Source organism: Oryzias latipes, chromosome 12, assembly GCF_002234675.1.
Source record: "Oryzias latipes chromosome 12, ASM223467v1".
NCBI lineage: Eukaryota > Metazoa > Chordata > Actinopteri > Beloniformes > Adrianichthyidae > Oryzias > Oryzias latipes.
Genome location: NC_019870.2, coordinates 842,403 through 856,193, shown reverse-complemented (window position 1 = coordinate 856,193; position 13,791 = coordinate 842,403). Strand labels below are relative to the sequence as shown.

Sequence of the window (13,791 nt, the reverse complement as noted above, 5' to 3'; positions counted from 1 at the left end):
AACAGGACCAGGAGAACCAGACGAGAGGACCAACAGGACCAGGAGAACCAGACGAGAGGTCCAACAGAACCAGGAGAACCAGACGAGAGGACCAACAGGACCAGGAGAACCAGATGAGAGGTCCAACAGAACCAGGAGAACCAGACGAGAGGACCAACAGAACCAGGAGAACCAGACGAGAGGACCAACAGGACCAGGAGAACCAGACGAGAGGTCTGACAGAAAGAGGGAAATCAGACGAGAGGACCAACAGGACCAGGAGAACCAGACATCCACAGTGTGATCTGAAGAACCAGGAGAACCAGATGAGAGGACCAACAGAACCAGGAGAACCAGACGAGAGGTCCAACAGGACCAGGAGAACCAGATGAGAGGACCAACAGAACCAGGAGAACCAGACGAGAGGACCAGGAGAACCAGACATCCACAGTGTGATCTGAAGAACCAGGAGAACCAGATGAGAGGACCAACAGGACCAGGAGAACCAGACGAGAGGACCAACAGGACCAGGAGAACCAGACGAGAGGTCCAACAGAACCAGGAGAACCAGACGAGAGGACCAACAGGACCAGGAGAACCAGATGAGAGGTCCAACAGAACCAGGAGAACCAGACGAGAGGTCTGACAGAAATAGGGAAATCAGACGAGAGGTCCAACAGGACCAGGAGAACCAGACGAGAGGACCAACAGAACCAGGAGAACCAGACGAGAGGTCTGACAGAAAGAGGGAAATCAGACGAGAGGTCCAACAGGACCAGGAGAACCAGACGAGAGGACCAACAGAACCAGGAGAACCAGACGAGAGGTCTGACAGAAAGAGGGAAATCAGACGAGAGGACCAACAGAACCAGGAGAACCAGACGAGAGGACCAACAGGACCAGGAGAACCAGACGAGAGGTCCAACAGAACCAGGAGAACCAGACGAGAGGTCCAACAGAACCAGGAGAACCAGACGAGAGGACCAACAGAACCAGGAGAACCAGACGAGAGGTCCAACAGAACCAGGAGAACCAGACGAGAGGTCCAACAGAACCAGGAGAACCAGATGAGAGGTCCAACAGAACCAGGAGAACCAGACGAGAGGTCCAACAGAACCAGGAGAACCAGACGAGAGGTCCAACAGAACCAGGAGAACCAGACGAGAGGACCAACAGAACCAGGAGAACCAGACGAGAGGTCCAACAGAACCAGGAGAACCAGACGAGAGGTCCAACAGAACCAGGAGAACCAGACGAGAGGTCCAACAGAACCAGGAGAACCAGACGAGAGGACCAACAGAACCAGGAGAACCAGACGAGAGGTCCAACAGAACCAGGAGAACCAGACGAGAGGACCAACAGAACCAGGAGAACCAGACGAGAGGACCAACAGGACCAGGAGAACCAGACGAGAGGACCAACAGGACCAGGAGAACCAGACGAGATGACCAACAGAACCAGGAGAACCAGACGAGAGGTCCAACAGAACCAGGAGAACCAGACGAGAGGACCAACAGAACCAGGAGAACCAGACGAGAGGTCCAACAGAACCAGGAGAACCAGACGAGAGGTCCAACAGAACCAGGAGAACCAGACGAGAGGACCAACAGAACCAGGAGAACCAGACGAGAGGACCAACATAACCAGGAGAACCAGATGAGAGGTCCAACAGAACCAGGAGAACCAGACGAGAGGACCAGGAGAACCAGACATCCACAGTGTGATCTGAAGAACCAGGAGAACCAGACGAGAGGACCAACAGGACCAGGAGAACCAGACGGGAGGACCAACAGAACCAGGAGAACCAGACGAGAGGTCTGACAGAAAGAGGGAAATCAGACGAGAGGTCCAACAGGACCAGGAGAACCAGACGAGAGGACCAACAGAACCAGGAGAACCAGACGAGAGGTCCAACAGAACCAGGAGAACCAGACGAGAGGTCCAACAGAACCAGGAGAACCAGACGAGAGGTCTGACAGAAAGAGGGAAATCAGACGAGAGGACCAACAGAACCAGGAGAACCAGACGAGAGGACCAACAGGACCAGGAGAACCAGACGAGAGGTCCAACAGAACCAGGAGAACCAGACAAGAGGACCAACAGGACCAGGAGAACCAGATGAGAGGTCCAACAGAACCAGGAGAACCAGACGAGAGGTCTGACAGAAAGAGGGAAATCAGACGAGAGGTCCAACAGGACCAGGAGAACCAGACGAGAGGACCAACAGAACCAGGAGAACCAGACGAGAGGTCCAACAGAACCAGGAGAACCAGACGAGAGGTCCAACAGAACCAGGAGAACCAGACGAGAGGACCAACAGAACCAGGAGAACCAGACGAGAGGTCCAACAGAACCAGGAGAACCAGACGAGAGGACCAACAGAACCAGGAGAACCAGACGAGAGGACCAACAGAACCAGGAGAACCAGACGAGAGGTCCAACATAACCAGGAGAACCAGATGAGAGGTCCAACAGAACCAGGACAACCAGACGAGAGGACCAGGAGAACCAGACATCCACAGTGTGATCTGAAGAACCAGGAGAACCAGACGAGAGGACCAACAGGACCAGGAGAACCAGACGGGAGGACCAACAGAACCAGGAGAACCAGACGAGAGGTCCAACAGAACCAGGAGAACCAGACGAGAGGTCCAACAGAACCAGGAGAACCAGACGAGAGGTCCAACAGAACCAGGAGAACCAGACGAGAGGACCAACAGAACCAGGAGAACCAGACGAGAGGTCCAACAGAACCAGGAGAACCAGACGAGAGGTCCAACAGAACCAGGAGAACCAGATGCCGTCCTGCTTTTTTCTGTCCGAGCTCGTTTTGGACAACTGCTTCCCCAAACAAGCAGATGTTTTTGGTCCGTTTCATCTTTGGTTCTCTCCTGAAAGCGCCGTGTGTCAACCATAACAGAAGGGGGCGGGGCATTTATCAGCATTCCTGCAGGAATGTTCCAAATTCCTGTGTTCTGTGTGTTTGAATGAATCAGGGCAGAAGAACGATGTCAGATCCCTCCAACGATCTTCTGATTTCCTCAAAAAGATACTCTGGAAAACCTTCCTTTGACGTGTTGTTGGGACCAAATGACCATCAGATATTTCTAAATCTGTCATGTTTGCCTCACAACTAAAGGTCTTGTTTCAGTTTGCAGCTTTTTTAGGATTTTAAATACTTTGTTTTTGCCTCCAAACACACAAATGTACACACACACACTCACACACTGATGGGACACACACTCTTCCACTGGACGTTTTCCACAGACGACATGGTGGACAGACTGGCAGAAGCACGGGGGGTCGTACATGTTCTGGGGGTCCGTGGCTCTCAGAGGAGCCGAGTCCGAGCCGGGCTGAACAGAACCACAGAGGAGAGTCCTCCTCAGCGGTCCAGCTTTGTCCATTGGTAGTGTGTGTGTTTGTGTGTTGGTGTGTGTGTGTGTGTGTTAGCGTTCACAACAATGAGAGGAGGCGCAGCAGCGCCGGCAGGACGGACACACAAACGCACAGGTGAGGGCCCGGAGCAGAATCCCCGCCGCGGCTTCTGGGCCCCGCCGGGTCCTGGGAGCCGATTGCCCCCCGGGCCAGCAGAGACTGTGGGGGGGAGGGAGGGGGGTTAGAGTTCAACCACAGAGAAAATGTTCTACAAACGTTCTGAGTTTTCTGACTGAAGAAACAAAACGGATTTTTTAAAGAAGAGAATTTCATGTTTTCAATAAATCTGCTCAAACATCGGAGTGAGACTGAAATAGAAATCCAGATGTGTTTTTAATAATCAGCTTGTTCCTGTGATGTCATCAATGCAGATCAAATCTAACGGTGTTTCTCTCGTTTTTATGAACTTCTGTTTGCTTCCATCGACGCTCCGAAGGATCGATTCTGTTTGATTTTTGCAGACGTGGAAAACGAGGAGCCTGTAATTTGTGCGTCTTGTTGATGTCAAACACAAAGCGTTGTGTCTGCTGGCCTCTGCGGCAGATTCAGACCTCAGCGTGTCATTTAGAGTCACGTCGGGGATCTGTCATTTTGGGGGGGTTAGAATTCCATACCAGCAGCGATTCTCTCTAAACTTCTTTTTTATCAACCACTGAACACCCAGGTGGGGGAGGGGCAGCTTGTTCTGCAGCTTCAGGTGAAACTCTTCCAGGTCTGTGAACTCTGCTCACATGAAGCTGATGAACAGCTCAGTCAAAGGGAAACCGTCGTTTGTTCAGACAGGAAGTGCTGCTCAGTTTTCTGTCTCTCACACTTTTCACAATGTTTGACGAGAACTCACCTCCTCGCACTCGAACTCCTCCGAGGGGACGCACTTCTCCCCCCCATCCTGCAGAAAGGAGAAGTTTGCATGAAGAGATTCTTTTCCAAACCTTCACTTTCATCGGCGGTCTGAGCGCGCTCAGTTTGGAGTACGGATTTGCAGACGTCACTGAAGCTTTTCTGAGGATTTCTGGATCAAAAGTGAGTTTTTCTTTGGAGAGCAGAGATGATCCTGCAGCGGTGAGCCTTCTCTGAGTGGATGCAGTCTTTGTTCCACCTTTAACCTCTTGACGCCGATCGATGCAAATACACATCAGACCACTTCTGCTCCAAATGCACCTGAGATACGGTCCATTTGTTCCACTACTGGCTGGTGAATTGGAAATAAATACAGATATCAGGAGGTCAAACGTCCCAAGCGTTGAGGATTCTGTTCTTGTTCCTTCTACATCTATCACGACAGCTTCCTGCTCCTCCTTGTCCAGCACTACCCCGTCTTCTCCTGACCGTTACCATTTGGTCTTCCTGTATCTGAAAGTCCGTTTGGAGACGTTTCCCATGTGGAGACCTCCAGTCCCCACTTGGCACAGATGTTTCTGTCCGTTACGTCAGCCTCTTGGTTATAGCCTTCCATGAATTCTCAGCTACTAGCATCTTCCATCCTCCTGTTCTTTGCTTGATGGTCTTGGGGAGTCTTTGGCCTTTACCTGGAGTCCTGCTACTGTGGTAGATCTGGACTTGTCCTTGTTCTTTGAACGTTCTACCTTCATCAGTGCCTCTGTTGTCCAGACACTGCATTATCCAAAGTCAGCCACAGCTGCCGACACGGGGGGGGGGGGGGGGGTATATATTGTCTGGGGGTTTGTTCTTCATTGATGGTTCTTGCTCTTCCACATGTTCGTTCTTAAGGATTCTGCTGCTTGACGTATTCACTACGCATGTCCATCACTTGGAGACGTCTTTGTGATGTAATCCTCTTCCGTGTCTCGGGGGGCTGGATTTGGGACGAAAACGTCCATCATTGTAACCAGGATTCTTGTCTCACTGTCACTGCCAGCAGAATATCTGATGACCGGCAGGGATGAGGCGCTGATCGCCCGGACTGTGTTCCTGCCATTCAGTTCACTTCTCAGGACCCTAACACAGGTGTGTCTTCCAGTTCCCGTGAGGTTCTTAAGGTCACCTCAAAGGACGTCATGAAAATGGAACATACCAATCTAGGGCACGCGGTACGTTTATCATGAAGTAAGGCTAATGGAAGTTTAGACACTCTGGTGTGTCTTAATCACAACCACACTTATGACTTGATGCAGTCTGGCGGTTAGAAATGTGGGAATTAGCCAGTCAGAGTGTAGTTTGTGTGGACATCCTATGGACACTTACGGATCACCTGCACACCCTGTCTGATAGAAGGATATGTGTGAGGAAAAGGGGAGGGGTAGTGGGCACAGGCAGCGAGGAGCGCAGCCACAATCACGCAACACCTGGATCATGGCTGCTGTTGGATCCCTCATCTCATGCTAATCATGTCATTATTTACTAACTATTGTAGATATTTTGATGACGTGTCTTTTCTGTGGTTTAGTTGGTGTCAGTATTTTACAGAAAGACAGCAGGAAAGCAGCTGCACTTCATGACATCATAAATAAACTATAGATTATTTTTATGAATGGACGGAGGTTTTTGGAGGATTTTTACTGTTGGTGTTGCACAAAATTAGAAAAATGCCAAATAATTTTGGAGTACCGTATTTTCCGGACTATAAGTCGCACCGGAGTATAAGTCGCACCAGCCCAAAAATGTATTATAAAGTAGAAAAAAACACAGATAAGTCGCACTGGACTATAAGTCGCATTTTGACGGGAAATTTACTTGACAAAATCTGAGACCAAGAACTAATAAGTTCCATAACCTCATATGACACAATCATAGCAGATTGTTTATCTCATAATTTCACAGTAATTCTTTCTCATATTTATTTATTCCTTTCATGAAGCATCATCGCCCAACTAATACTCTGTTTTCATCCTGTATTTGTAGAAACGGTTGTCATTTTTATTGCATTTCTGAATCTATGAAATCATTGGAAAATAGAATATTATGTTGTTAGCCTTCAAGATCTTAGTGTAAAAAAAGGTTTGCTGATTCTCTGAGTCACTTAACATACCTCATACATCAAATTGACCCAGGAACATCATCTCTGTTACTCACAAATGAACATAACAGGAGGGTAAACAATGTATTTATTTCAATTTAGTTCTAATATAAGTCGCTGCGGAGTATAAGTCGCACCCCTTGCCAAACTATGAAAAAAAGGGCGACTTATAGTCCGGAAAATACGGTAATCTCAGTGATGAGTTCTATGGTTTAGTTTTTAATGTTTTATAAGACCTAAAAATGATTTTCACAATAACAGGTTTTAAACAAATCAAATCCTCTGATCTGTTTCACAGAGACACACACAGGACCAGAGACACACACAGGACCAGAGACACACACTGGACCAGAGACGCACACAGGACCAGACACACACACAGGACCAGAGACACACACACAGGACCAGACACGCACACAGGACCAGAGACGCACACAGGACCAGACACACACACAGGACCAGAGACACACACACAGGACCAGACACACACACAGGACCAGACACGCACACAGGACCAGAGACGCACACAGGACCAGACACACACACAGGACCAGAGACACACACACAGGACCAGAGACACACACACAGGACCAGACACGCACACAGGACCAGAGACACACACTGGACCAGAGACGCACACAGGACCAGAGACGCACACAGGACCAGACACGCACACAGGACCAGACACGCACACAGGACCAGAGACACACACACAGGACCAGAGACGCACACAGGACCAGACACGCACACTGGACCAGAGACACACACTGGACCAGAGACACACACTGGACCAGAGACGCACACAGGACCAGACACGCACACAGGACCAGAGACGCACAATTTAGGCCCCCTGTGTGACTGACTTTGACCCCCCGGTACTAAGAGTTATAAAATTCATGCATTTTTTGTGTAAATTGACCAAATACAGATGGGGAAAACAAAAGGATGTCGTCAAAGTTGTAGTAGGTAGTGTAGAACAGCCACTACTCTCCCCTCACTAACCACTGGAGTGAAATAGCACAGCATCACCTGTGCATTATCCTAATGAATGCTACATTTACCTCACCCACGATAATGGTACGTTCCATTTTCATAACATTCCTTGACCATCCGAGCCTGATGGTAGCTGCCCTCCCCTTAAGGTGCAGCCGCTCCTCTCTAGGACCCTCCACGGACCGGACAACCCAAAAAACCACAGAACCCGTACGGGTCGACCCCCCCATACATGTGCATAGGACCAATTTGAATGAAAGCTTGTGCCCCCCTCCTCACCTGCAGGTTAGCGCATGTGGAGAACACGCAGGCCGTGTCCAGGGGCTTGATGGCCTGGAGTGAGGGGGCAGGTTTGGACATGACTGGCGGCCGGGCGGGGGCCAGAAAAGTGGACGGGAGCTCGGTCACCAGGGGCCCCCCTCCTTCTGCTCCGTAGCCGAAGGACAGGATGGCGTTTTCTGAAGGGGGGGGGGGGCACAAACAGGATTCAACATGTAAGTCTGATGTTCCTGAACGTCAGTTGATGATGTTTTCTGTTCAATCGTCTTTCTTTGTCATGCGTGACGTTTCTAAAGGGGTCTGTGGATCAATCAGAGAATCAATAATTATGGATCCATTCAATAACAGCTTTCTGGAACAAATGATCAGACATGACTTCTGTTCATCAAGCAGCCACGTGCACGTGGCAGGCGTGCACGTGCCGAACTCACTCAGGCAGGTGTTGTGGGTGAAGTCGCGGTGGAAGGCCTCGCACTGCGCCTCCTGCTGGCCGCCCCCCCTGCAGCTGCACCACAGGCTGATGCTGATGTTGCTGGGACTGTTGTCGCTGTAGTTTGGTGTCACATCTGAGCCTGGGGGGAGGGGGGCATTAAAATGAAGATCATCCAAAAGGAAAGAGAGAGAGAGGACTTCAGCGGGGGTGGGGGTGAGTCACCTGCTTTCATATTAAATCCTCAAATGAGACATTTCCCTCTGAATCTCTGACGTTTGCCCCCCCCAGGCTAAAACAGGCCCCTGACTCGCCCCCTCCAGCTCAGTCATGCACGAGGCACGTGCACATACCTATGAGGCCCACGTAGGACATGAGGCAGCCGTGGTAGTTGTCGTGGGGGCAGCTGGTGGCGGTGTGGGGGGTCACCTGACAGTTTGTGTGGAAATCCGCCAGCCGAGACCTGCAGAGAAGAGACGTCAGAGGACCCAGGTCTGACCCCCCCATGAACTGCAGAAACAGACGACCACATGTCTGTTCTGAAGCTCCAGCATCACAAAAACGCAAAGCTTTGGTCAAGTGACTGTCCAGTTTTCAGGGTTTGAGTCCTTTGATCGTGTTTCTGTTTCTGATCCGTGTTACAGTGATGATTAGAGGAAACACGTTTGGGTCAGCCCCTCCCACGGCCAGCTGATGTCCCAGCAGTAACTCAGCCCCTCCCACGGCCAGCTGATGTCGCAGCAGTAACTCAGCCCCTCCCACGGCCAGCTGATGTCGCAGCAGTAACTCAGCCCCTCCCACAGCCAGCTGATGTCCCAGCAGTAACTCAGCCCCTCCCACAGCCAGCAGCAGTAAGTGGTGAGATCTGAATATTTGTTTGTCTCCTCGTTTGTCTCTGCAGTGATCTCAGTCATGAGTGGACGTTTCATGAATGAGCTGCAGATGCAGCAGGCGGAGACTTTAACTCTTCATCACCTGAACCAGAACTCCTCATCAGGACAGAAACGGGGGGGTCAGATAGAGGCGACACCTCGTTTTTTCAGCCGCAGTGTTAATGAGGGGGTGGTGTCTTTTTGACCTCCTCATAGCGTGCACAGACCTACAGCCACGTTAGGGGCTGAGAGGAGCCGGCTGTCACTCAGAGGGGCGAGCCCCCCCCCAGCCTGACCCTAACTGTCAGTCATGGGGTGTTACGGCTCCCCCGTGTCATTTAATTAGCACGTCTGCATTAACAGGGATTAAGGCAGACATACCAAGTCCTGCTTCTCTTTGATTTCTCTGATTCGTGTTTATGGTGAAAAGGAAGCATTTATTCTCAAACGCCATTGAAGCAACATGCAGAGGAACGTTTGCACATGCGTGTAGCTCTTCATCTTTAGTTTCTCTTCAGAAACTAAACACAACAAACAACAAAAGGAGCCATGAACCCGATTTGGGAATTCATCAGAAATTGGAATGAAAACAGGGACATTTAAGGACCTCGATTTGACATTTACCAACTATTATTTACACAATAAAACAAATGTTTTAGACCAGAAGGATAAAAGCATCAAAAGTTCAAAAACACAAAATAGAACCAAATAGTTTTGTTCCGTTTCTAATCTTTTTATAATTGAAATGAGACAAAACTTAAAACTAATAAAGATGTAAGGACGCGGTTTAAGAGAATAAATCTTCAATATTTTGATGACGTCATGTAGGAACTCTAGATGTCTTGACTCATCATTAACATCATTTTGACAACTTTATATTAAAATGTGAAATTCTACTTCTATTTCAGGACATAATGTTTCAATTGATCAAATAAAAATATCTAAATATGAAAGTTTTTAGCTCATTTCAAAACGTATCCTCTTCCTCTATTGGTCAATAGTTTCACCTTTACAAAGGGAAAACAGATTTGAATCTTGTTTCTTTAGGACATTTTTATGAAAACGATTCTGTTCATTTGTTTGTGGGTCTCATCGCCTTTCAGAACCACTTTTCAAGAGTTTGTGAGTCCAGAATCCAGAACTCTGTTTCTGAAGGTAGAATCTGCAGGTTCTACCCAAAGACTGAAAAGGAAATTTCATCTGGTTTGTTCAACGTTTATCTGAGAAATCTGCCGACTCAGCTGGAAAAGCTGGGTCCGGTTCCGGTTCCGGTCCGGTCCGTCTCATCCTGAGGAAACCCTCCTGCTGGAGAGCGAAGGAACGTTTCATGGGAGCAGAACCGAAGTGAAGCGTCAGCCCAACAAAACAGAACCAGCGCTGACACGGCACTAAAGCCCACACCAACGCTGACTCAGCAGAATCAGGAATCAAAGCTGTTGTTCTCCTGTTACACAGAGGAGACGTGCACGGACAGGGCTGCGCATGTGTCGTGCACGGACAGGAGTGCGCATGTGTCGTGCACGGACAGGAGTGCGCATGTGTCGTGCACGTCCCTCCAAGTCAGTCAAATTTGGTTGAAATGACCTTTTTAGGACCTTCAGAGGTCGAACAGACATCAGGCTCTTCCTGTCCCACCAGACCCTATAAATACCCCCCCACCCCCAGCTCATCTATAATGAGTCTTCCAAACCGGGGAGGGGGCAGAGGGAGAGCCAATCTATAGACGGCGGCGCTCCATTACACGGGCAGTGAGGTGAGGTGGCGGCGTGATGGAAATAACTGCCTCCTTTCTGTAGGTCACAGAGGACGACCCCCCCCCTCCCAAAAACATCTCCCATTCATCTCATTTTTCTCTGCTCTCATCTGAAGGCATCCTTTCATGGGGGGGGTCACATCTTTTCAGATATTCATTTGTCACTTCTAGATAAATGTTTCCACGCTGCAGTGAAGGCAGCACTCAGGTCTGTGATGTCACACAACCTAACCAGACGTCTCTGATGTAATTTCGGGTCAGACTTACACAGCTTCATGCTGGAAACCTTCACCAGCGATGCGTTCAAAGACAGCTGGGAAAACCTGACGCCGGCCACACAAGAAGCTGGAGCTTCTTCTTTGTCAGTATTTTTGAGGAAGCTCTTAAACCCTCATCACCTGTCACAACGCAGGCAGAGAGGAAAATGGCCACGCCTCTCAGGCCCTGGAGGAGGGGCTTATAGTTCAGACGCCGTGGTGCATCCATTCGTTCAAACATTTGTGGAACTTAAAATAACCAACTGAAAATGAGCTAAACATTTAGGTTGAAACGATGTCAAAACACGGTTTCCACGGTGATGACACCAACAACCCGGTTCTGCTCCTGGTGCTGCTCTGCCTGTGACCAGGTTCCAGGAAGACTCAGAACCTGTGGAACAGGAGAACCCAAACATCTGTATGTTCTGCTATAAATCTGTTTATGCTTCGATCCAGACGAATCCCTCCAGAAGCCAAAGGACCAAACGGTTTGTTACCATGGCAACCTTCCTTCCTCCTTTACCATGAGGGACACTGAGGCTAACAATTAGCAGAGAGAGCGTGGGCTCATGACGTCTGAGAACAAGCGCTAATATAAAGAGTTTAACCTTCAAACCCAAGAGACGCTCCCACACGCTGCCTTCAGGGGCGCGCGGAAACCCCACCGCCTTCAGAGCCTTTATCAAAGCAGCTTCGCTTTGAATACAAAGACAAACATGAAATTATCCAATTGTCTCCAGGTGATGGACGCACGCCGCCACAGCCGCTGTCAGAAGGCACAGCGCACGTGAAGCTCGTGCACGAGCAGATGACTTCACTGTGATGAAAGGCGCAGAAACAGCCTGCAGACTGAACTCCAGCCCTCACTTTCCTCTCATTACAACTTTGATCTTCGACCGATTGGAACCCGTCCTCTTCCCCACTTCTTGGTATTTGAACATGTGTGGGCGGGGCCTAAGTTACAGCAGGGATATTAAAACCCGAGCACTTAGAAAGGTAACGGGTGGAGCATAGAGGAGCTCTGTAAAGACGTTACAGGAACAGAATTCTTGTTTTTAGGAGAGAGATCCGTGTTTTCTGCTCCATTACACAAATATATCCTTTAAACACCAGAAAACTGGATTACCTGGATCCAGCAGAAGAACCTCATCGTCCCCTTTTATCAAACCCAAAGTGATTCGGATCAGAAGGAATAAACAGAAACATTCCTGAATGACCAGAATCACCAGGATCATGTCACCTTCAGGAATCATCTGGAGGAGGATCCAGTTTCTGTTCTGTGCATTCTGCTCACCTGCAAAGGGCATCGGAGCGACAGGTGTGCCGTTGCTCCAGGCAGCCGGGCCTGTGTCTCTCCTGGTGGGAGCAGGACGGGACGATGGTGCGGCGGCGGCGCTCGGCGCACGCCTGGTCCGGACACGAGCAGAACAGCAGCGGATAGCTGAGCTCCCAGGAGACGCGCTCGAAGAACTGCCGCAGAGCCTGAGGGCAGCAGAACACAGACCGGATTCAGGCTCTGGACACGCCCCTGCTGATGGATCCAGTCAGCGTCACAGAGCAGGAGGATCTGCTGCTGCTGAAAGAGGATCTGCTGCTGCTGAAAAAGGATCTGCTGCTGCTGAAAGAGGATCTGCTGCTAATGAAAGAGGATCTGCTGCTGCTGAAAGAGGATCTGCTGCTGCTGAAAGAGGATCTGCTGCTGCTGAAAAAGGATCTGCTGCTGCTGAAAGAGGATCTGCTGCTGCTGAAAGAGGATCTGCTGCTGCTGAAAAAGGATCTGCTGCTGCTGAAAGGCAAGGCAAGGCAAGTTTATTTGTATAGCACAATTCGTACACAAAGTAATTCAAGGTGCTTCACAAAACAGAAAAATGCATTAAAATCACAATACATCATAGAAATAATCAACATAAAATTTACTTTAAAAGAAAAGGAAAAAAAAAAAAAAAAAAAAAGATTTAAAAAGAAAGGAAGGAAAGAAAGGTGCAGATAGTACCTTTCAGTCATATACACGGCTAAACAGAAATGTTTTAAGTCTAGATTTGAACATGAACACAGAAGAGGCCTGTCTTACGACTTCAGGGAGGCTGTTCCAGATTTTAGCTGCAGAATATTGAAACGCTGATTCCCCTTGTTTAGTTCTGACTCTGGGAATCAACAGGAGGCCGGCCCCTGAGGTCCTCAGAGTACGAGATGGTTCATATGGCACTAACATGTCAGAGATGTACTTTGGTGCTCGGCCATGGAGAGACTTGTACACAAGCAGAGCTGCTTTGAAGTCTATTCTTTGAGGTACAGGGAGCCAGTGCAGAGACCTGAGCACAGGACTAATGTGATCATACTTCCTGGTTCTCGAGCAGCAGCATTCTGGATGTACTGAAGCTGTTTTACAGCTCGTTTGGAGAGGCCGGTGAGCAGGCCGTTACAGTAGTCTAACCTGCTGGAGACAAATGCATGAATAAGTATCTCCAGGTCTGGCTTTGACACTATGTTTTTGATTTTGGCAATGTTTTTCAGGTGGTAAAATGCCGCTGATGTTACTGACTTGATATGGCTGTTAAAGTTCAGGTCAGAGTCCATGATTACCCCTAAATTTCTGACTTGATTTGAGGGTTTAAGAGACAGAGAATGAAGGTAGCTGCTGACAATTTCTCTTTGTTTCTGTGGGCCAAAAACAATAACTTCGGTCTTGTCTGAGTTTAGCTGGAGAAAGTTGTTCTGCATCCACGCGCTGATCTGTTGGAGGCAGTGGTTGAGAGAATCCACCGGCCCATATTCACCTGTTGTCAGTGACACATAGATCTGAGTATCATCTG

At 49.1% G+C, this 13,791-nt stretch overlaps 1 protein-coding gene across 2 annotated transcripts in view; it reads right to left on the bottom strand.

The window, feature by feature from the left end:
* Positions 1–2,840: 2,840 nt before the first annotated feature.
* Positions 2,841–13,791, bottom strand: part of gfra2 (GDNF family receptor alpha 2) — a 56,836-nt gene continuing 45,885 nt past the window's right edge. For both annotated transcript variants that reach the window (XM_023960923.1, XM_023960924.1), the window contains 6 exons: positions 12,273–12,460; positions 8,450–8,559; positions 8,098–8,238; positions 7,667–7,845; positions 4,259–4,306; positions 2,841–3,576 (listed from right to left, as the gene is read on the bottom strand). In XM_023960923.1, coding sequence (XP_023816691.1) covers positions 3,436–3,576; positions 4,259–4,306; positions 7,667–7,845; positions 8,098–8,238; positions 8,450–8,559; positions 12,273–12,460 — 807 coding nt within the window. In that variant the 3' untranslated portion in view covers positions 2,841–3,435. The remainder of the gene's footprint in view (positions 3,577–4,258; positions 4,307–7,666; positions 7,846–8,097; positions 8,239–8,449; positions 8,560–12,272; positions 12,461–13,791) is intronic.